Source organism: Chiloscyllium plagiosum, unplaced genomic scaffold (genome assembly GCF_037043375.1).
Source record: "Chiloscyllium plagiosum isolate Xiang-an unplaced genomic scaffold, Cpla_swu_hap1 HiC_scaffold_1, whole genome shotgun sequence".
Taxonomy (NCBI): Eukaryota; Metazoa; Chordata; class Chondrichthyes; order Orectolobiformes; family Hemiscylliidae; genus Chiloscyllium; species Chiloscyllium plagiosum.
Window position 1 is genome coordinate 65,029,734 of NW_028270139.1, and position 23,054 is coordinate 65,052,787.

Below are 23,054 nucleotides of genomic sequence, written 5' to 3' on the forward strand. Positions count from 1 at the left end.
ACTAACCTTCTGTGATCCAGATTTCTCTGCAACTTCTATTAAGGTAATATGTTTCACTTTTATTCTTCTTGCCAAAATACACACTTCCATACATTCTCACATTATATTCCATTTGTCAGATCTTTGCCCATTCACCTCTTCCTTTGTAAACTACTTATATCCTCTTCACAGCTCACCTGTCTTTGTCTCATTAGCAAATTGATCTGCCATATCTTTGGTTGCTTCATCCAAATCATTTAAATTAACTGTAAAGAGTTTAGACCCAGCACTAATTACAATACTTGTAACGTCTTGCCACCTGAAAAAGACCCACTTATTCCTACCCCATGCTTCCTCTTAGCCAATCTTCTATCCATGCCTGTACCTGAAATCCAATATCATGAGATTTTACTTTCAACAATACTGTTTGTCACACCTTATGAAATGCCATCTGAAGATCTAAGTACAGAACATTTTCAAAGAACACCAATAAATTAGTTAAAGATGATTTTCCTTTAACAAAGCAATGTTGGCTATGCCTGCTTAGCTTGAATGTTTCCAAGTTCCCGATTATAGCGCCTTTAATAATATCTTCTGTCATTTTTCCTATGACAAATGTTAAGCTAATTGGCCTGTAGTCCTGATTTCTGCATCCTTCCCTTTTTGAATAAAAAGAGGTATATTAGCTATTTTCTAATCAATAGGCGCTTACATTGAATCAAATTATTTTTGGAAATACTTTACAGACATCCATGGACTCTGAGGCATAGCAGCCTATTCTGTGCTGCTAAGATTATAGGAACATTTAGGCATTTTATTTCAGCCATTTACACCATTTCTTTGATTTTAACTTCACCAGAATACCAATGTTTGGGAGAACCTAGGACCAGTTACTTTTCTAATGAAGTCAACATTTTCATCGTGGCAAATTTTAAAGAAAACAATAGAGATTCCCTTGTATAAATCTGGATTGATACTCGACTACGTATTTTGCTTTGTTTCATGTGCTTATTCATTCTAGGATGGCCATGTGTGAAAGGCATTTTATGCAATTAGTGACTAGGCACTTTATGCCTCTTAGTTACATTAACTAGGTGTGGCTCAAAATTTCCAACATCAAACAAATTCCTTCAGAAAATCTATCTCTAAACCATAAATTTAAAAAATCTTGTTTTCCTGTATCATCTTCAGCCCTTTTGTATACTATTAAAAAATACACCTGGACAATGGTTAATATTCCACAGGGAAATGCTTAGAGTCTGGACATATTCTAAAATGCCCACTAAAGTAAAAGAACACCCAATTTTTCATTCCTTTTGTAGGTTCAGCATCTTGTAACCATAAAAGAAATACAATTTGTAATTTCTACAATGCCTTTCATGACTTCCATATCTCCCAAGGTACTTTACATCCAGTGAAAAACTGTTGAATTATAGCCACCATTAGAAATTTTCTCATCTCCCTGTTCAGATGTTCAGACATGTTATTAGACACTTCTGGAGCAGGTGGGACTTGAATCTAAGCCTCATGGCTCAGATGTAGGGGCACTACCACTGCGCACCACCCTCCTCCCTCTCCCCCCCCCCCCCCCCCCCCCCCCCCCACCCCGAAAATGGACATTGTTGCGCTGAAGAATATGCAGCAGTCAGTTTGCACACAGCAAACTGCTTGCAGTCATTATGACCAGATAATCTGTTTCTGTGATGTTGATTGAGGAATAAGTAATGGAGAAAGTGAGGACTGCAGATGCTGGAGATCAGAGCTGAAAAATGAGTTGCTGGAAAAGCGCAGCAGGTTAGGCAGCATCCAAGGAGCAGGAGAATCGACGTTTCGGGCATAAGCCCTTCTTCATGAATAAATAATGACCCGGCACCAAATGTAATGGCCCTGCAACTCAAAGTAAATCCGTCTTATAGAGCAGATGAAGCTTCAATTTAGTGTAAATGGTTAAAAGGCATTTTAAGCACTCTCGCAGTATTATATTGGAATATCTACCTGGACTTTTGAACTCAATCTGATAACCATTTGACCAGAAGTGACATTACCTCGGCACCATAGCTATGAGGGAAAGATCAGTTAATCATACCATGGTGTAACTAGTGTACACGATCATTTCATCCATTCACTCAGCCACAAACACCCTGGATAAAGTGTTAAATAACATTTCACAAAACAGAGCTCAGATTGCATGATATTTCTGCATGACGTCATGAATCATCCTAGTTTTAACATTTTGAATTCAAAGACAACTTCAATCTGACAACTTCCAGATACATGAAACCAGATTAAGAATAAAAGCATCAATAGCTCTGAGTCTTTATCTCATCTGTTTATAGATTTTGATTGTTATGATAAATTTATGGAATTGGAAAACTGTTGCAGCATCATAATCATAAAGCAGCTATAACAGTATCTGTTTCATTTGCTGCTAAAGTTGTTTATTTCTTATACTTGCAATTTTTTTTTCAGACATTGTGCCCATTCTAACGTCAACAGTAATTGAATGTCACCGAGCAGGGTTAAGGAATTCTGCCTTTAGTTTTGCTGCTATGCTGATGAGACCGGAATACAGAAACAATATTGATCCAAAGTACAAGAAAAAGATAGAAGCTATGGTTAGGTAAGCATTGGCTTCAAAGTGTCAACTTTGAAAATCTTCAGAAGTTTTCACATAACTGTGGTTGTGGCCATTAGTATATTGCATCTTATTTAAAATGCCAAATTAAAACAGTCACTCCTAAATAAGGCAAAACACACTGAGTATTACATTAGTCTAAATAGACAATCTTACTAAGATTGCCAACTATGATTAAATCTGTTCTTGGAGCTTTATTGCCCTATACTCCAGTCATACATGAGTTGACGAACACCTCCATCCTTGTGACGCACTGCCTTCATCACCTGTTAGATAGCGACAGCATTCATTATCCAATTGGATAATGCTTTACTGTTAACCAGACAGCATACTTTCTCCAATTTTCAATATTTTTAATATGGTAGAGAGAAATGTTTAATGATTATTATTTAAATAATCTGACATTGCTCTCTTTCTCAATTATAGAACAGTATAGCACAGGAACAGACACTTTGTTCACATGTCTGCAGCAATGATGCCCTTCTAAACTAATCCACCTGGCTGCACCTGGTCTGTATTTCTCTATTCTCTGCCTGTTCATATGCCAGTCTAAAAGCCTCTTAAACATTGCTGTTGTATCTGCTTCTATCACTTTTCCTGGCAGTGTGTTCCAGGTACCTACCACCTTATGTGTTTAAAAAAAACTTGCCTCACATCTTTCCTTTAAACCTATGCCCCGTAGTATTTGACATTTTCACCCTGAGAAAAAGACTCAAATAATCCACCCAATCCATGCCTGTCATAATTTATGTACTTTTATCAGGTCACCCCTCAGCCTCTGTTGAAAATAATCAGTTTGCCCAACCTCTCCTTATACCTATAACACTCCAATCCAGGCCACATCCTGGTCAGCCTCTTTTGCATCCTCCTCAAAATCTCCACATCCTCCCTTTAGTATGGGGCCAGAACTGCACACTATATTCCAAATGTGACCTGAGCAAATTCTTACACAGCTGCAAAATGATTCCCAGACTGATGAAGGCAAGCATGCTGTATGCCTTTTTCAATACCTTGTCCACTAGGATTGCCACTTTCAAGGAGCTATCGACTTGCACCTAAAGATCCATCTGTATACCAATGCTTCTCAGGGTGCTACCAATTACTGTATAGTTTCCTGTTGCATTTGACTTCCCAGAATGCATCACCTCATACTCATTCAGATTAAACTCCACCTGCCTTTTTCAGCCTAACTTTCCAGCTGATATAGATCCTGTTGTATCCTTTGATAACCTTCCTCACTATCCATAACTCCAACAATCTACATGTCCTCTACAAACCTGCTAATCAGAAGTCATTTTCAACCAAATCCTTTATGTAAATGACAAACAACAGAGGTCCCAGCACTGATCCTCATGGAATACCAAAGGACACAGACCTCCAGTTAGCTAGACCCTAGAGAGGATTAGAGTCATTGTACAGCACGGAAACAGACCCTTCAGTCCAACTCTTCCGTGCCAACAGGATAGTCTAAATTAATCTAGTCCCATTTGCCAAGACTTGGCCAATATCTCTCTAAACCCTTCCTATTCATGTACCCATCTAGGTGTCTTTTAAATGTTGTAATTGTACCAGCCTCAACGACTTCCTCTGGTTGTTCATTCTATTCAAACACCACCCTGTGTGCAAAAAGGTTGCCCCTTAGGTCCCTTGTAAATCTTTCCCCTCTCAACCAGTTCTGGACTCCCCTACCCTAGGGAAAAGACCTTGTCTATTTACTCTATCCATGCCCCTCAGCCTCCAGTGCTCCAGGGAAAACAGCCCCAGCCTATTCAGCCACTCCCTATCGCTCAAACACTCCAACCCTGGCAACATCTTTGTAAATCTTTTCCGAACCCTTTCAAGTTTCACAACACCCTTCCGATATGAGGGAGACCAGAACTGCACACAATATTACAAAAGTGGCCTAACCTATGTCCTGTACAGACACAACATGACCTCCCAACTCATTTACTCAGACCAATAAAGGAAAGCATACTAAATGCCTTCTTCATTATCCTATCTGCCTGTGACTACACTTCAAAGGAAATGTGAACCTGCACTCCAATGTCCCTTTGTCCAGTAACACTGCTAGGACCTTGCCATTAAGAATATAAGTCTGGCCCTGATTTGCATTTCCAAAATGCAGCACCTCACATTTATCTAAATTAAAATCCATCTGCCGCTCATTAGCCCATCTGATCAAGATCCCAGTATGCTCTGAGGTAACCTTCATTGCTGTCCACTACACATCAGGTTTTGGTGTCATCCGCATCCTTACTAACTACACCTCCTAAGTTCACATCCAAATTACTTGCATAAATTACAAAAAGCCTCCTGTCTGAAAAGCTACCCTCCACCATCTCCCTCTGACTGCTGTATCCAAAAGGCTAGTTCTCCCTATTATTCCATGTGATCTAATCTTGCTAACCTGCTTGCCATCACTGTACTCCCCAAGTCCTCTCCTCTACCCTGAAGCTCTTCAGCCACGTCCTCAAGAGGACTCGTTACTACAGCCACATATCCTTCCTCAGTACCTGCCTACAGAACCGTCTGAATCCACATGGACTCCTGATCATGTTCAGACCAACCCAAGTTCAAGTTTGGACTTGAACAGGATACCCAGTACTTACCTTTTTTTCTACACCCACCAACACCATTGCCCCATGGCTGAACACTTCAACTCCCCCTCCCACTCAGTCAAGGATATGCAGGTCCTGGGCCTTCACCACCAAACTTACCACCCAACTCCTGGAGGAGAAACACCTCATATTCCACCTTGGAACCCTGCAACCACACGGGATAAATGTGAATTTCAATAGCTTCCTCATTCCCCCTCCCCTCACATTATCCAGTAGGTAAAAACAAGGACTGCAGATGCTGAAAACCAGATTCTAGATTAGAGTGGTGCTGGAAAAGCACAGCAATTCAGGCTGCATCCGAGGAACAGGAAAATCGTGTTTCGGGCAAAAGCCCTTCATCAGGAATAAAGGCAGAGTGCCTGCAAGGTGGAGAGATAAATGAGAGGAGGGTGGGGGGGGGAGAGGAGATAGGTGAATGGGGGTGGGGATGGAGGTGATAGGTCAGGGAGGAGGATGGAGTGGATAGGTGGAAAGGAAGATAGGCAGGTAGGACAAGTCATGGGGACAGTGCTGAGCTGGAAGTTTGGAGCTGGGATGAGGTGGGCGAAGGGGAAATGAGGAAACTAGGGAAGTCCACATTAATGCCCTGGGGTTGAAGTGTTCCGAGGCGGAAGATGAGGCGTTCTTCTTCCAGGCATCGGGTGGTGAGGGAGCAGCGGTGAAGGAGGCCCAGGACTTCCATGTCCTCGGCTGAGTGGGAGCGGGAGTTGAAATGTTGGGCCACAGGGCGGTGTGGTTGATTGGTGCGGGTGTCCTGGAGATGTTCCCTAAAGCACTTTGCTAGGAGACGCCCAGTCTCCCCAATGTAGAGGGGGCCGCATCGGGAGCAACGGATACAATAAATGATATTGGTGGATGTGCAGGTAAAACTTTGGATGTGGAAGGCTCTTTTGGGGCCTTGGATGGAGGTGAGGGAGGAGGTGTGGGCACAGGTTTTGCAATTCCTGTGGTGGCAGAGAAAGGTGCCAGGACAGGAGGGTGGGTTGTTGGGGGGCGTGGACCTGACCAGGTAGTCACGGAGGGAATGGTCTTTGCGGAAGGCGGAAAGGGATGGGGAGGGAAATATATCCCTGGTGGTGGGGTCTTTTTGGAGGTGGCGGAAATGTCGTCGGATGATTTGGTTTATGCGAAGGTTGGTAGGGTGGAAGGTGAGCACCAGGGGCGTTCTATCCTTGTTACGGTTGGAGAGGTGAGGTCTGAGAGTGGAGGTGCGGGATATGGACGAGATGCGTTGGAGGGCATCTTTAACCACATGGGAAGGGAAATTGCACTCTAAAAAAGGAGGCCATCTGGTTTGTTCTGTGGTGGAACTGGTCCTCCTGGGAGCAGATACGGCAGAGGCGGAGGGATTGGGAATACGGGATGGCATTTTTGCAGGAGATAGGGTGGGAAGAGGTGTAATCCAGGTAGCTGTGGGAGTCAGTGGGTTTTTAAAAAAAAATGTCAGTGTCAAGTCAGTAGTCATTAATGGAGATGGAGAGGTCCAGGAAGGGGAGGGAGGTGTCAGAGATCGTCCAGGGTGGAATGTGTTGGTGAATGTGTTCCACCCTGACCTTAAATTTACCTGGACCATACTCCTACTGCCTTTATACGGTTCTAAGGATTCAGTCGATCTCTGCTGGTCTATAACTGATATATGCTTCCTCCTTTTTCTTAACCAAAACCTCAATTTCTCTACTCATCCAGCATTCCCTACATCTACCAGCCTTTCCTTTCACCCTAACAGGAACATACTGTCTCTTGGACTCTTAGTATCTCATTTTTGAATGCATCCCATTTTCTAGCCATTCCTTTACCTGCGAAAATCCACACCAATCAACTTTTGAAAGTTCTTGTATAATACTGTCAAAATTGGCCTTCCTCCAATTTAGAACTTCAACTTTTAGACCCTGTCTATCCTTTTCCCTCACTATTTTAAAACTAATAGAATTATGGTCGCTGGCCCCAAAGTGCTCCCCCACTGTCACCTCGGTCACTTGCCCTGCTTTATTTCACAATAATAGGTCAGGTTTTGCACCTTCTCTAGTACGTACATCCACATACTGAATTAGGAAAATTTATTCTTGTACACATTAAACAAATTCCTCTCCATCTAAACCCTTCACACCATGGCAGTCCCAGTCTGTGTTTGGAAAGTTAAAATCCCCTTCCATAACCACCCCATTATTCTTACAGACAACTGAGATCTCCTTACAACTTTGTTCAATTTCCCACTGACTATTAGGGGAATCTATAGTACAATCCAGATAAGGTAATCATCCCTTTCTTATTTTTCAATTCCACCCACAATTTCCCTTGACATATTCCAAGTAATATCCTCCCTAAGTACAGCTGTAATGCTATCCCTTATCAAAAACGCCATTCCCCCTCCTCTCTTGTCCCCTTCTCTATCCTTCCTATAGCATTTGTATCCTGGAACATTAAGCTACCAGTGCTGTCCATCCCTGAGCCACATCTCTGTAATTGCTGTGATATCTCAGTGCCATGTTCCTAACCATGCCCTGAATTCATCTGCCTTCCCTGTTAGGCCCCTTGCATTGAAATAAATGCAGTTTAATTTACCTCATTCTCTGGTTTGTTCCTGCCTATCCTGACTCTTTGACTTGCTCCTTTTTCTAACTGTACTAGTCTGAGTGTCTTTCCTCATTATGTCCCTGCGTCCCACCTCACCACTTTACTGGTTTAAATCCTCTCGAGCACTCAAGCAAATCTCTCTGCCAGTATGTTAGTCCCTTCCCCTTCCACTTCAGGTGCAATCTGTTCTTCTTGTACAAATCATTTCTACCCCAGAAGAGATTCCAATGATCCAGAAATGTGAACCCTTCTCCCCTGCACCATCTCCTCAGCCACATACTCATCTGCTCTATCCTCCTATTCCTACTGTCACTAGCTCATAGTACTGTGAGTAATCCAGATATTACTACTCTCAAGGACCTCCTTTTTAAATTCCTTGCTAACTTCCTACATTCTCTCTTCAGAATCTCATCCTTTTCCCTTCCTATGTCATTAGTTCCAATGTACACAACAGTCTCCTGCTGGTCTCTCTCCTCTTTGAGAATATTCTGCACTATATCTGAGATATCCTTGATCCTGGCACTAGGGATATAACACACCATTCTGATTTCTCACTGTCAGCCACAGAAATGTCTGTCTGTGCCTCCGACTAGGGTGTCCTCTAAGACTTGGAACCTGACATACCCTTCATTACATTAGAGCTAGTCTCGGTACCAGAAACTTGGCTGTTGTGCTACATTCCCCTGAGAATCCATCACCCCCTGCCTTTTCCAAAACTGCATACTTGTTTGAGATGGGGATAGCCACAGGAGACTCCTGCACTACCTGCCTCCCTCTCCTACCTTTCCTGGCAGTAACCCATCTACCTGACTGTATCTGTGGTTTTTCTCCCTTCCTATACCTGCCATCCATCACACCCCCTTGCTCCTGTAAATTCCTCATTGGCTCAAACTGCCGCTCCAACAGATCAATTTCATCTGATAGGATTCGCAACCACACACTTACTACAGATGTAATCATCAGTAATATGGAAATTCTCCCTAATCTCCCACATCTGACCGGAAGAGCACATCAATCTACTCAAGGCTATCTTTGCACCTTAACAATCTACAAGAAATAGCACAGTCTTACTGCTCTAAAAAACCCTGGTCTGGGCTAACTTAGTACCTATGTTTGATATTTTTAAATTTTAATCAAGAGACAGATCTCAATAAAACATAACCAAAAATAACCTGCTCTACTCACCACTTAACAGCAAGGTTACACTTAAAAGTCAAGCATTTGTGAAGGGTAGGTCTTGCCTTACAAGTCTTATTGAATTCTTTGAGGAGGTGACCAAGCATGTGGATGAGGATAGAGCAGTGGATGTAGTATACATGGATTTTAGGTCGTATGAGGATAGGTTGAGAGTGCTAGGCCTTTTCTCGTTGGAACGGCGAAGGATGAGGGGTGACTTGATAGAGGTTTATAAGATGATCAGAGGAATAGATAGAGTAGACAGAAACTTTTTCCCCGGGTACAACAGAGTGTTACAAGGGGACATAAATTTAAGGTGAAGAGTGGAAGGTATAGGGGAGATGTCAGGGGTGGGTTCTTTACCCAGAGAGTGGTGGGGGCATGGAATGCGCTGCCTGTGGGAGTGGTAGAGTCAGAATATTTGGTGACCTTTAAGCGGCAATTGGATAGGTACATGGATGGGTGCTTAAGCTAGGACAAATGTTCGGCACAACATCGTGGGCCGAAGGGCCTGTTCTGTGCTGTATTGTTCTATGTTCTATGTTCTATTTATGTGCTCCTGTGCTGTGAGCTCTCCCACACACGTTCCTCCAAGGTCACCTGTGAATTTTGCTGTTTGTTAATTTTTCTTAGACATACTGATGTCGAGAAATACTTGAACTCAAACAGCAAATGCAGTAGCTGTGCAGATTCACTGCTCTGTCAGACAGCAATGCATTTCTCTCTCTCTGCCACCATGTGGTCACTACCTTGTTCATTTCCTCATTTTAAAGTGCCGTTGTTTTGTTTTTTTCTGTCCCTGAAGTTCCAAAACAATGCAACAGTGTATAATAGTAATTACTACTCATGGAATTCAAGGAAATCATCTCCAACACCTAAAATACTTCAAAAAAGGAGCAGCTCTTACAGCCACAATTTTTCCCATCCTCCATCTTGGATTACCCAGAATCCTAGCCCAAAACCCTCCACAACTATCATCTATCTTGTATGAATAAGCCTATTATGTATTCAATTTACCAACTAATTGTGGATCCTATGTGACTTAATAGTCTAGCCTACCATGAGCAACCTTGCCAAATCCTTTAGTAAAGTCAATATACACTATGTCCACTGTCTAACCTCATCAATCATCTTCGTCACTTCCTCAAAAACTCAAATTTGAGAGGCAAGACCTCCCCTGCAGAAAGCCATGCTGACTGTCCTTAATAAGTCCTTTTATTTCCAAATGTAAGTAAATCCTGTCCCTAAGAATCTTCCCCAACAATTTCCCTACCACTGATATGAGAATCATCAGCCTCTAATTTCCTAGATTATTCAGTTGCCTTTCTTAAATATTGGATATTCCCCAGCCTTCTAGGACTTCATTTGTGGCTGAAGAGAATACAAAGATCTCCATCAAGGCCCCAGCAATCTCTTCCCTTGCCTCAACTTTCGATTTCTCTTGTCATCCAGGCTTCCCAAATCTTGCCACCCTTATCTTTCATCCTGGGCAAAAGTGAGGACTGCAGATGCTGGAAACCAGAGTCTAGATTAGAGTGGTGCTGGAAAAGCACAGCAGGTCAGGCAGCAGCTGAGGAGCAGGAAAAATCAACGTTTCAGGCAAAAGCTCTTCATCTTTCATCCTGTCAGGAACATGCTGGTCCTGAACACCAATCAGCTGGCATTTAAGACACCCACATGGCCAGTGTAGATTTACTGTCATATAGCGCCACCAATCTAATTTCTCCAGTTCATGCCTAATACTATTGTAATTAGCCTTCCCCGAATTTAACACACTCATCTGAGAATCAGTCTTATCTATAACTATATTAAAACTTACGGAATTATGATCACTGTTCCCAAAACACTTGCCCACTGAAAATTTGATCGCCTGGCCATTTATTTCCCAATGCAAGATCTAGAATGGCCTCTTCCCTCATTGTACTATTTATATATTGTTTTAAGAAACCCTCCTGAATGCACCTAACAAATTCTGCACATCTAAGCCCTTGGCAATAAGGGAATCCCAGTAAATATAATGGAAGTTAGAATAACCCACTACGACAACCCTATTATTTTGTAGATTTTTTCATGATCTGTCTACATATCTATCTCCCATTGACTATTGGGAAGCCTAGAGAATAACGCCATCATAGTGACTGCACCTTTCTTATTCCTGAATTCTACCCATATGTCCTCACTGGATGAGCCCTCCAAGATATCCTGTTAGTGCAGCTGTGACATTCTGTTTAATCAGAAATGCAAACCTCCCACCCGTTTTACATCCCTATCATGCTTGAAACATCTAAACACTTGAAAGTTGAGCTGTCAGTCATGCCCTTTCTCAACCAAGTTTCTGTAATGGCTACCACATCGTAGTTCCATGTAATAATCCAGACGGTAAGCTCATCTGCCTTACCTGTTGTATTCCTTGGGTGAACATTCCATTGGTTTTCCTGATTTCCTGCTGCACCTTTTGTGCTTAGAGACTAAAACCTGCAGATATTGGAAGAACACAGCAAGCTCGGCAGCATCAGGAGAATGAAGAAGTCAATGTTTCGGGTATAACCTTCCTTCAGGAATGTGCTAGCTTTCTGTGTTTCATGCACAGCTACCTCGAAGTCTGTTTGTGTTGCAGCTTTCTACAGTTTTTCTCCATTTAAATAAAAACATTCATTTGTTCTCCCTTCCAAAATGAACAACTTCACAATTTGCCAACTTTTTGCCAATTTACTTAGCCTATTAGTTTCTCTAAACTGTTTGTATCCCTCTCGCAATCTGCTATTCCACCTATTTTTGTGTCATCTATAAACTTGGCTACAGTACATTTACTTTCTTCCTTCAAGTCAATAACATAGATTGTAAACAGTTCAGTCCCAGACTAATCCCTGTGGAACCCCACCTGTCACTGGTCACCAACCTGAAAAAGAGAACCTTATTTTCACTCAGTGTTTCCTATTTGAGCAGCATGAGAGCTTAGAGTTGCAAAGATAATGGAGATATCCCAGTTTGGTGGTAATGGTAGAGTGGGGATATGTAATGAGGTTACAGATTATGCTTGAACACATCTTCTGCTGCTGACAACCCACAATCCCTCTTGGATTTGAGTTGCAACATCTATTCGGTAGATTTTTCCCTCTTATTGATTGTCTCACTACCTGCCATAGACTCAGTCAAGCTACAAGCTGAAATCGACAAGCAAACTGGTTAGGGAACTACAAACTCTGTGCTATCAAATGTTTAAAATAAACCAGTCTGGCCTTTAATGTGGTCTGACCAAACATTCTTATCTACACTTTAACAGCAGAATAATATTTTGTTCCTAGTTTTCAACTGATGTTTTTAGTGATTTTGGTTGAAGGAGATACATTACTTAAAATCAAATGATTGGCGAGTGGCCCTTTTATGTCCACCTGCTTGAGTGGTCACCTGCTTCAGTGCTAACAAAGTTGAACTCGAACCAAAGTTATTAGTGAGGCTACTTTTCTGGATTAGACTGTTTGCATGATTATTTACAGATCCAACTAGAAGTTTGAATAGGTGCTAATGGTATGAATGTAAAATCACGTATTGGTCAAGCATAAAGGATCTTCTTCCTGCCTCTTTGTACTGCACAGTGCATGGCTCTCTATTTTTGGTCAGTAACTAAAAGTGGCATGCACCTACTGTAAAGCTGTAAATATGTCACTTCCACAAATCATCTGCAAGTTTCTGCCTGTTTCAGATTTTTACTTGTTAGTCTTGTCTGTTTGCCCATTACAAATGTACACCGTCATAAAGTTATTGAAATCTGGCAATGTATGAAGATGAAGTCCATTGTGCATTACATGGTTTGTTCTTTAAGATATTATTTTCTGTGATTAGCAGAATATTTGTGAGCATGTTAGGTAATATATTGTTAGATCTCCTGTGGTATTGCCATGGATAAAGTTGAGTGAGAAGTGGTTTTAAGGTGGGGTAAAGAAGCTTTATATGAGGGCTCAAAACAGAAGAAAAACTTACTTGTTACAAAAGTTTACAATGGAAAATAAACTTGCAATGTTTTTGACCAGGCGTCCTGACCAATCAGAAGTGGAAGAGTTTACTTCGCCTTGTCCATACTGTGCTTTTCAGTTGCCAGAGTGTGAGCTGCTCTGTTCAGGTTGTAAAAACAATCTGCCTTACTGCATTGTTACTGTGAGTATCAAAACAATGGCTGGAGCATTTCTAATAGGAGGCAAAATTCCTTTTCAAATTAAAAATTTATTGTTTCTCAATAAGGTCTTTAGTGATTAGATTAGATTAGATTACTTACAGTGTGGAAACAGGCCCTTCGGCCCAACAAGTCCACACCGACCCGCCGAAGCGTAACCCATCCATACCCCTACATTTACCCCTTTACCTAACACTACGGGCAATTTAACATGGCCAATTCACCTGACTTGCACATCTTTGGACTGTGGGAGGAAACCGGAGCCCCCGGAGGAAACCCACGCAGACACGGGGAGAACGTGCAAACTCCACACAGTCAGTCGCCTGAGGCGGGAATTGAACCCGGGTCTCTGGCGCTGCGAGGCAGCAGTGCTAACCACTGTGCCACCGTGCCGCCCACTAGTGATTGGCAGCAGAGCGTTCAGGAGTACATGAGAGTTCGGAGCAACAGTAAAGCAGTTGATCATAGAGTCATAGAGATGTACAGCATGGAAACAGACCCTTCGGTCTTGTAAATCTTTGTAAATCTTTTCTGAACCCTTTCAAGTTTCACAACATCCTCCCTTGAGACTGCTCCACTGTTCAATCGGGTAATCACTTATCTGATTGTAAGATCAAATCCACATTCCCATCTGACCTGACAATGCTTCAGCCCCTTGCTGAGCCAAGAATATATCGATCTTTGTAAACTTAAAAGGCAGTAGTTTTAAGACCAATTTCAAAAGGCTTATGACCCTGAGTAGGAAAAAAAAGAATCTCTATTTAAAATGGGTGTCCCCTTCAGTTTTTAGATTCTTCCACAAGTGGAAAAATCTTCTTCACGTGCACCTGGTTACACTCCCTCAGGATCTTGAAAGCTTTAATCAAGTAATCTCTTATTCTTCTAAACTCGAGCAGATGCAAGTCAAGTCTGTCCAACCTTTTCTCGTAAGACAACTTGCCTATTCCTGGTATTAGTCCAGTACATTTTTCTGAATTGCTTCTACTGTATTGACATGCTTTCTTAAATAAGGAGACTATTCTGTGCTCAACTGAAGCATAACCTCCCAGCTTTTATATACAGTTGTTCCCCCAATAAATTAATAAACAATAAAACTGTGGCATAATGGTAATCCTATTGGATAAATAACCTCCAACTCCAGGCTACTATACTGGAGTATGGTGGTGGAAAAACACAGGTCAGGCAGCAGTAGGAAGCAGGAGAGTCGATGTTTCGGGCAAAAACCCTTTGTCAGAAATAGGGCCGAGGGAGTGGTGAGATAAATGGGAGGAGAATGGACAGATTGAGGCGGCAGTTGAAAATAAAGAGATGGAGGCTGGGTAACAGACCAGCATGGGGTGTGTTGGAGACGGGCAAAGAGTCCTTGGAAGGTGGTCGAGAGTCTTGATGGAAAAAGCTCAGAGGCAGAGGCGGCGGAAGATGTGTTCGATGTCACAACACTTGTTGAATTCACTGATCCAGGAGAGGAGAGGGATGAAGGTGAGGCCTTTGCTGAGGACTGATCGTTCTGCCTCAGTGAGGGGGAGGTCTGGAGAGATGGTGAAAAGTCAGCAGGACTGGAGCTGAGTGGGGGTGGAGGCTGTAACTGGAGTGGGCGTGGTAATAGAGGGACAGGAGGGTGATGTCATTTACTGAAGTGACGCTTACCTGGAACTGGTGTTAGTGGTGGAGGTGGGGTGGCAATGTTGTCGGCAGTGTTCAGGTGAGTGCTATCAGTGAGGGCGGAAGTGGCTGCGGCAGCGGCAACAAAGGGGGCTGAAGTGGTGGAACGCGCGTGCTGGAAATCACGCCACTCACCTGAACACCGCCAACAGAATCGCCCTCACCCACTCCAATTTCTCACCCTCGCAATGCGCAGCCCTCCACTTCAATCCCAACCTTCCCATCAAACCAGCGGATAAAGGGGGTGCAGTGGTAGTTTGGCGCACTGACCTCTACACTGCTGAAACCAGGCGCCAACTTGAAGACACCTCCACTGCCCCCTCGACCACGAACTCACTTCCCATCACCAAACCATCATCTCCCAGACTGTACACAACCTCATCACCTCAGGGGATCTCCCACCCACAGCTTCCAACCTCATAGTTCAGGAACCCACACTGCCCAGTTCTACCGCCAACCCAAGATCCACAAGCCTCACTACCCCAGCTGATCCATCGTCTCAGCCTGCTCCTGCCCCACCAAACTCATCTCCACATATCTCAATGCTGTCCTATCTCCCCACATACGATCAGGACATCACCCACAACCTCCACCTCCTCCAAGACTTTTGTTTCCCTGGCCCCCAACACCTCCATCTGCCATGACAAGGGTCTCCACGTTCTCCAATTATTCTTCTCCTGACATCCCCACCAGTATCCTTCCAGTGACACTCTCATTCATTTGGCTGAAGTGGTCCACACCCTCGTTAATTTCTACTTTGAATCCTCCCACTTCCTCCAGGTGAAAGGGGTAGCCATGGGCCCCAGCTATGCCTGTCTCTTTATCGGTTACCTGGAACAGTCCATCTTCCGTGGTTACACCGGCACCATTCCCTACCTTTTTTCCCGCTACATTGATGACTGCATCTGCGCCACCTTGTGCTCCCATAAGGAGGTTGAACAGTTCATCAACTTCACCAACACATTCCATAAACTTCACCAACACATTCCATACTGACCTTAAATTCACCTGGACCATCTCGGACACCACCCTCCCCTTCTTGGACCTCTCCATCTCCATCAACACTGACATCTTCTACAAACCCACAGACTCCCACAGCTAGCTCGATTACACCTCCTCTCGCCCTGCCTCCTATAAAAATGCTCTCCCTTATTCCCACTTGCCACTGCATCTGCTCCCAGAATAACCAATTCCACCACAGAAGACACCAGATGGCCTCCTTCATTAAAGACCGCAATTTCCCTTCCCACATGGTTGATGATGCCCTCCAACGGATCTCATCCACTTCCTGCACCTCTTCCCTTAAATCCCATCCCTCCAACTGCAACAAGGAAAGAACCCCCTGGTCCTTACCTTCCACCCTACCAACCTCCAGATACATCATCCTCTGCCATTTCTGTCACCTACAAACTGACCCCACCACCAGAGATATATTTCTCTCCCCACCCCTGTCCGCTTTCTATAAAGACCATTCCCTCTGCGACTCCCTCATCAAGTCCACGCCGCCCACAAACCCACCTACCCCTTCCGGCACCTTCCCTTGCCATTACAAGAATTGCAAAACTTGCACTCAGACTTCCTCCCCCTCACCTCCATCCAAGGCCCCAAAGGACCTTCCACATCAATCAAAGTTTCACCTGCACTTCCACACGTCATTTACTGCAACCGTTGCTCCTGATGCAGTCTCCTCTGCATTGGGGAGACAAGACACCTACTCGCAGAGCGCTTCAGAGAATATCTTTGGGGCACGTGCACCAACCAACCCCACCGCCCCATGGCTGAACACTTCTACTCCCCCTCCCACACTGCTGAGGACATGCAGGTCCTGGTCCGCGTCCATCACCTCTCCCTAACCACCCGATGCCTGGAGGAGAAACACCTCATCTTCAACCTCGGGACACTCCATCACATCAATCTAGATTTCACCAGTTCCCTTATTTGCCACCCCCCCCTTATCCCAGTTACAAACTTCCAACTTAGCACCACCCTTGTGACCTGTCCGACCTGTCCATCTTCCTTCCCATCTATCTGCTCCACCCTCCCCTCTGACCTATCACTATTGCACCCACCTCCATCTACCCATCACACTCTCAGCTACCTTCCCACCTCCTCCTATGGTACTGTGGCAACCCAAAGGACTAGCCACACTACCATACATCAGGAGCATTTCAGAACTGACAGCCAGACTACTGCGACCACTAGGACTTATAACAGCACACAAACCAACAGCCACCCTCAGCTAACAACTCACCAGAACGAAGGACCCGATACCCAGCATGAGCAAAACTAATGTAGTGTACAAAATCCCATGCAAGGACTGCACAAAACACTATATAGGACAAACAGGAAGACAGCTAACGATCCGCATCCACGAACATCAACTAGCCACGAAACGCCACGACCAGCTATCCTTAGTAGCCACACACGCAGACGACAAGCAACATGAATTCGACTGGGACAACACTACCATTATAGGCAAGCCAAACAAAGAACAGCCAGGGAATTCCTAGAAGCATGGCACTCATCCACAAATTCCATCAACAAACACATCGACCTGGACCCAATATACCGGCCACTACAGCGGACAGCTGAAACTGACAACCGGAAGCGGCAGGGACATGCCACTATAAATGCCGGAGGAAACACCACAGAAGCGCTTCACAGGAGGCTCCCAAGCACTGAGGATGTCACCTAGACAGGGGACGAAACGTTTGCAACAAATATTTCCAGCTCGGCGAACAGAACCACAACAACAAGCACCCGTGCTACAAATCTTCACCCAAACTTTGAACGCCATTTATTATATTTTGGCCCACTCAATTAAATTCCATTGAAGGCTCATCGTTCTCCCCAAAATTTACTTTCCTAACTATCTTCATCATCAACAAATTTAGCAACCTGTCTGCACTGTTAGTATGCTTTTTCTTTATATTTGATAGGATGTTTAACTTGTTTTTTAGCTCATCATGGTTGGTGAGTTCACCCCTTAATTTTTCTGTCAATGGAATGTATTATTATATATTCTGAAATATTCCTTTAAAAGTCTGCTACTGCATCTCTTGATATAATGGCCAGTACATTTTAGTTAGCTTTGTTTCCATACCCTCATAATTACCCCTATTTAGGTTTAAATACTAATCTTGAACCCGCTCTTCTCTCTCTTGAACTGAACGCAAAATTCAACCATATTATAATCGTTACTGCTGCAAAGTGCCTTCATAATGATATTTATGGATCCTATCAGACTGCACAATACCATTTCAGCATAGAGCTTATTCTGGAGACAACCAGACAGTAGGCTAAGAAACCTATCCCAGAAACATTCTGTGAACTCGCGTAGATTTTCTTTGCCTATCTCATTATTCTAGCCTATTGTAACTTAAAATACTGGTAATTATTTCTAAGGACAAAGAAAATTTACAGCCCAGGAACAGGCCCTTCAGCCCTCCAAGCCTGAGCCAATCTAAATGTACTGTCTAAACCTGTCGGTCAACTCCTAAAAATCTGTAACCTTCTGCTCCCCACCTACTCATGCATGGGGTCCATACGCATCTTAACTGAATCTACCATGCCTGCCTCTACCACCTCTGCTGGCAACGTGTTCCAGACGCCCACCACCCTCTATGTGAAGTACTTGCCGCATGTATCTCCCTTAAACTTTCCACCTCTCACCTTGAAAGCCTGACCTTTCATTATGGAATCCTTCACCCTGGGAAAAAGCTTCTGTCTATACCCTTCATGATTTTGTAAACCTCAATCAGGTCCCCCCTCAATCTCCTTTTTTCTAATGAAAATAAACCTAACCTACTCAACCTCTCTTCACAGCTGGCACCTTCCATACCAGGCAACATCCTCGTAAACCTTCTCTGCACCCTCCAAAGTGTCCGAATGCAGCCGAACCAATTTTAACATGACTTGCCAGCTCTTATACTCAGTACTCTGTCCAGTGAAGGCAAGCATACTGTATGCCGCCTTGACCACTCTATCCACCTGAGCAGCAACTTTCAGGGTACGATAGACCTGCACTCCCAGATCTTTCTGCCCATGAACTTTTCCCAAGACTCTTCTGTTCATTATATAATTCGCTCTCGAATTAGTCTTGCCTAAATGCATCACCTCACATTTGTCTGGATTGAGATCCATCTGCCACTTTTCCGCCCAACTGTCCAGTCTATTTATGTTTTCCTGTATTCTTTGACAGACCCTTATGCTTTCTGCTACTCCACCAATCTTCATGTCATCTGCAAACTTGCTGATCATACCAACAATGCCCTCTTCCACATCATTTATGTATATTACAAACAACAGTGGTCCCAACACTGCGAAACACCACTGGTCACCTTTCTCCATTTCGAGAAACTCCCTTCAGCTACTACTGTGACGCCTGTTGCTCAACCAGTTCTTTATCCACCTAGCTAGAACACCCTGCACACCACGTGACTTCACTTTCTCCATTAGTCTACCATGGGGAACTTTATCAAATGCCTTACTAAAGTCCATGTATATGATATCAACAGCCCTTTCTTCATCTATCAACTTGGTCACTTCCTTGAAGAACTCCAGTAATTTGGTAAGGCACGATCTCCCCCGCATGAAACCATGTTGCCTATCACTGATAAGCCCATTCTTTTCTAAATATAAATAGATCCTATCCCTCAGTACCCTCTCCAGCAACTTTCCCACCACCGTCAGGCTCACTGGTCTGTAGTTACCCAGAATATCCCTACTACCCTTCTTGTACAGGGGGGACATTATGAGCAACCTTCCAGTCCTCCGGCACCTCACCTGTATTTAAGGATGCCACAAAGATATTTGTCAGGGCCCCAGCTATTTCCTCTCTCACCTCCCTCAGCAACCTGGGATAGATCCAATCTGGTCCTGCGGATTTGTCCACCTTAATAACCTCTAGCCTCCCCAACACACCTTCCCTACTCATGTCAATGTGATCCAGAGTAATCAAACTTCTATCTCTAATCTCAACATTCATCATGTCCCTCTCCTCAGTGAACACTGATGCAAAGTAATCATTCAGAATCTCTCCCATTATCTCAGGTTTGACATACAGCCTTCCTTCCTTATCCTTTAGTGGACCAATCCTTTCTCTAGTTACCCACTTGCTTCTTAAATAAGAATAAAATGCTTTGGGGCTCTCCTTAATTCTGCTTGCTAAAGCTATTTCATGACCCCTTTTACCCCGCTTGATTCTTTGTTTAAGACTTGTCCTACTCTCCCGATATTCCTCCAGGGCCTGTTCTGTTCTTAGCTGCCGAGACCTTATGTACGCTTCCCTTTTCCTCTTGGCTAGTCGTACAATTTCTCCTGTCATCCACGGTTCATGAATCTAGCCCTTCCTATCCTTTGCCTTCAATGAGACATGCCTATCCTGCACTATCTTTGAAAGCCTCCCACGTATCAAATTGGACTTCTCTTCAAATAGCTGTGTCCAATCCACATTTCCGAGCTCCTGCCTAATTTTGATATAATTGGCCTTGGCCCTATTTAGTACTCTTTCCTTAGGACCATTGTCACCTTTATCTAGGAGTATTCTAAAACTTACATAATTATGGTATGAAAATGACGAGAACGAGGGTAGGTCCGATCAAGGACAGTAGTGGGAGACTGTGTATTGAGTCGGAAGAGATAGGAGAGGTCTTGAATGAGTACTTTTCTTCAGTATTTACGAACGAGAGGGGCCATATTGTTGAAGAGGAGACTGTGAAACGGACTGCTAAGCTAGAGGAGATACTTGTTAAGAAGGAAGATGTGTTGGACATTTTGAACAACTTGAGGATAGACAAGTCCCCCGGGCCTGACGGGATATATCCTAGGATTATGTGGGAAGCAAGAGAGGAAATTGCAGTACCATTGGCTATGATCTTTTCGTCTTCACTGTCACGGGGGTGGTACCAGGGGACTGGAGAGTGGCGAATGTTGTGCCCATGTTCAAAAAAGGGAATAGGGATAACCCCGGGAATTACAGGCCAGTTAGTCTTACTTCGGTGGTAGGCAAAGTAATCGAAAGGGTACTGAGGGATAGGATTTATGAGTATCTGGAAAGACACTGCTTGATTAGGGACAGCCAGCACAGATTTGTGAAGGGTAGGTCTTGCCTTACAAGTCTTATTGAATTCTTTGAGAAGGTGACCAAGCATGTGGATGAGGGTAGAGCAGTGGATGTAGTATACATGGATTTTAGTAAGGCATTTGATAAGGTTCCCCATGGTAGGCTTATGCGGAAAGTCAGGAGGCATGGAATAGAGGGAAATTTGGCCAATTGGATAGAAAACTGGCTAACCGGTCGAAGTCAGAGAGTGGTGGTAGATGGTAAATATTCAGCCTGGAGCCCAGTTACAAGTGGAGTTCTGCAGGGATCAGTTCTGGGTCCTCTGCTGTTTGTAATTTTTATTAATGACTTGGATGAGGGAGTCGAAGGGTGGGTCAGTAAATTTGCAGATGATACGAAGATTGGTGGAGTTGTGGATAGTGAGGAGGGCTGTTGTCAGCTGCAAAGGGACTTAGATATGATGCAGAGCTGGGCTGAGGAGTGGCAGATGGAGTTCAACCCTGGCAAGTGTGAGGTTGTCCATTTTGGAAAGACAAATAAGAATGCAGAATACAGGGTTAACGGTAGGGTTCTTAGTGAGGTGGAGGAACAGAGGGATCTTGGGGTCTATGTTCATAGATCTTTGAAAGTTGCCACTCAGGTGGATAGAGCTTGTAAGAAGGCCTATGGTGTATTAGCGTTCATTAGCAGAGGGATTGAATTCAAGAGTCGTGAAGTGATGTTGCAACTGTACAGGACTTTGGTTAGGCCACATTTGGAGAAGTGTGTGCAGTTCAGGTCACCTCACTTTAGGAAAGATGTGGAAGCTTTGGAGAGGGTGCAGAGAAGATTTACCAGGATGTTGCCTGGAATGGAGAATAGGTCGTACGAGGATAGGTTGAGAGTGCTAGGCCTTTGCGCGTTGGAACGGCGAAGGATGAGGGGTGACTTGATAGAGGGTTTATAAGATGATCAGAGGAATAGATAGACAGTCAGAAACTTTTTCCCCGGGTACAACAGAGTGTTACAAGGGGACATAAATTTAAGGTGAAGGGTGGAAGGTATAGGGGAGATGTCAGGGGTGGGTTCTTTACCCAGAGAGTGGTGGGGGCATGGAATGCGCTGCCTGTGGGAGTGGTAGAGTCAGAATCTTTGGTGACCTTTAAGCGGCAATTGGATAGGTACATGGATGGGTGCTTAAGCTAGGACAAATGTTCGGCACAACATCGTGGGCCGAAGGGCCTGTTCTGTGCTGTATTGTTCTATGTTCTATGGTCACGGTTCCCAAAGAAATTCCCCACCGCAATTCCTACCTGGCTCGTTCCCTAGTGTCTTGTCCAATATAGCCCCTTCCCTCGTCGGACTATTGACATACTGCTCTGAAAAACTCTCCTGGACACTTCTTACAAATTCTGCCCCATCCAGACCTCTGACATAACATGTATCCCAGTCAATGTTGGGAAAATTAAAATCTCCCATCACGACTACCCTATTGCCTTTACATAATCTGTTTACTTATTTGTTCTTCTACCTCACGCTCACTGTTGGGAGGCCTGTAATACAGCCCCAACAATGTAAGTGCACCCTTCTTATTTCTCAGCTCCACCCATAATGCCTCACTACCCATGACCTCCATAGTGTCCTCCATGCAAGTTCACCCCCCACCCCACCCCCCCCCCCCCCCCCCCTCCCTGTCATGTCTGAAGCATCTATATCCTGGAACATTTAGTTGCCAATCATTCCTTCAACCAAGTCTTTGAGATTGCAATAACGTCATACTCCCAGGCACCAATCCAAACCCTAAGTTCATCTGCCTTACATGCTATACTCCTTGCATTAAAGTAGATGCATTTCTGGTCACTAGTTCTTTTGCGCTTATCCACTCTCTGCCTACTCTTTCCTTTATTAATGGTATCTTCATGATTCTCACAGTCTCTAGTCTTCACCTCGCTGCCTACTTGCTTTCTCTTCTGGTTCCCAGTCCCCTGGCACCTTAGTTTAAAACCTCCCCAACAGCAGTAGCAGAAACTCCGCCAAGGACATTGATTCCAGTCTGGTTCAGATGTAGACTGTCCATTTTGTAATAGTCCCACCTTCCCCTGAACCGATCCCAATGTTCAACAAGTCTAAACACCTCCCTCCTACACCATCTCTCAAGCCATGTGTTCATCCTGCCTATTTTTTCATTTCTACGCT

The 23,054-nt window shown here is 44.0% G+C and overlaps 1 protein-coding gene across 5 annotated transcripts in view; it reads left to right on the plus strand.

Moving 5' to 3' along the window:
- Positions 1–23,054, plus strand: part of wdr19 (WD repeat domain 19) — a 170,347-nt gene that overhangs the window by 141,371 nt on the left and 5,922 nt on the right. For all 5 annotated transcript variants that reach the window (XR_006312065.2, XM_087987304.1, XM_043692836.2 and 2 more), the window contains 2 exons: positions 2,449–2,599; positions 13,014–13,137. Coding sequence is in view for 4 of the 5 variants with exons in the window: in XM_087987304.1 (XP_087843430.1) it covers positions 2,449–2,599; positions 13,014–13,137 (275 nt within the window). In the remaining variant the exon portion in view is untranslated. The remainder of the gene's footprint in view (positions 1–2,448; positions 2,600–13,013; positions 13,138–23,054) is intronic.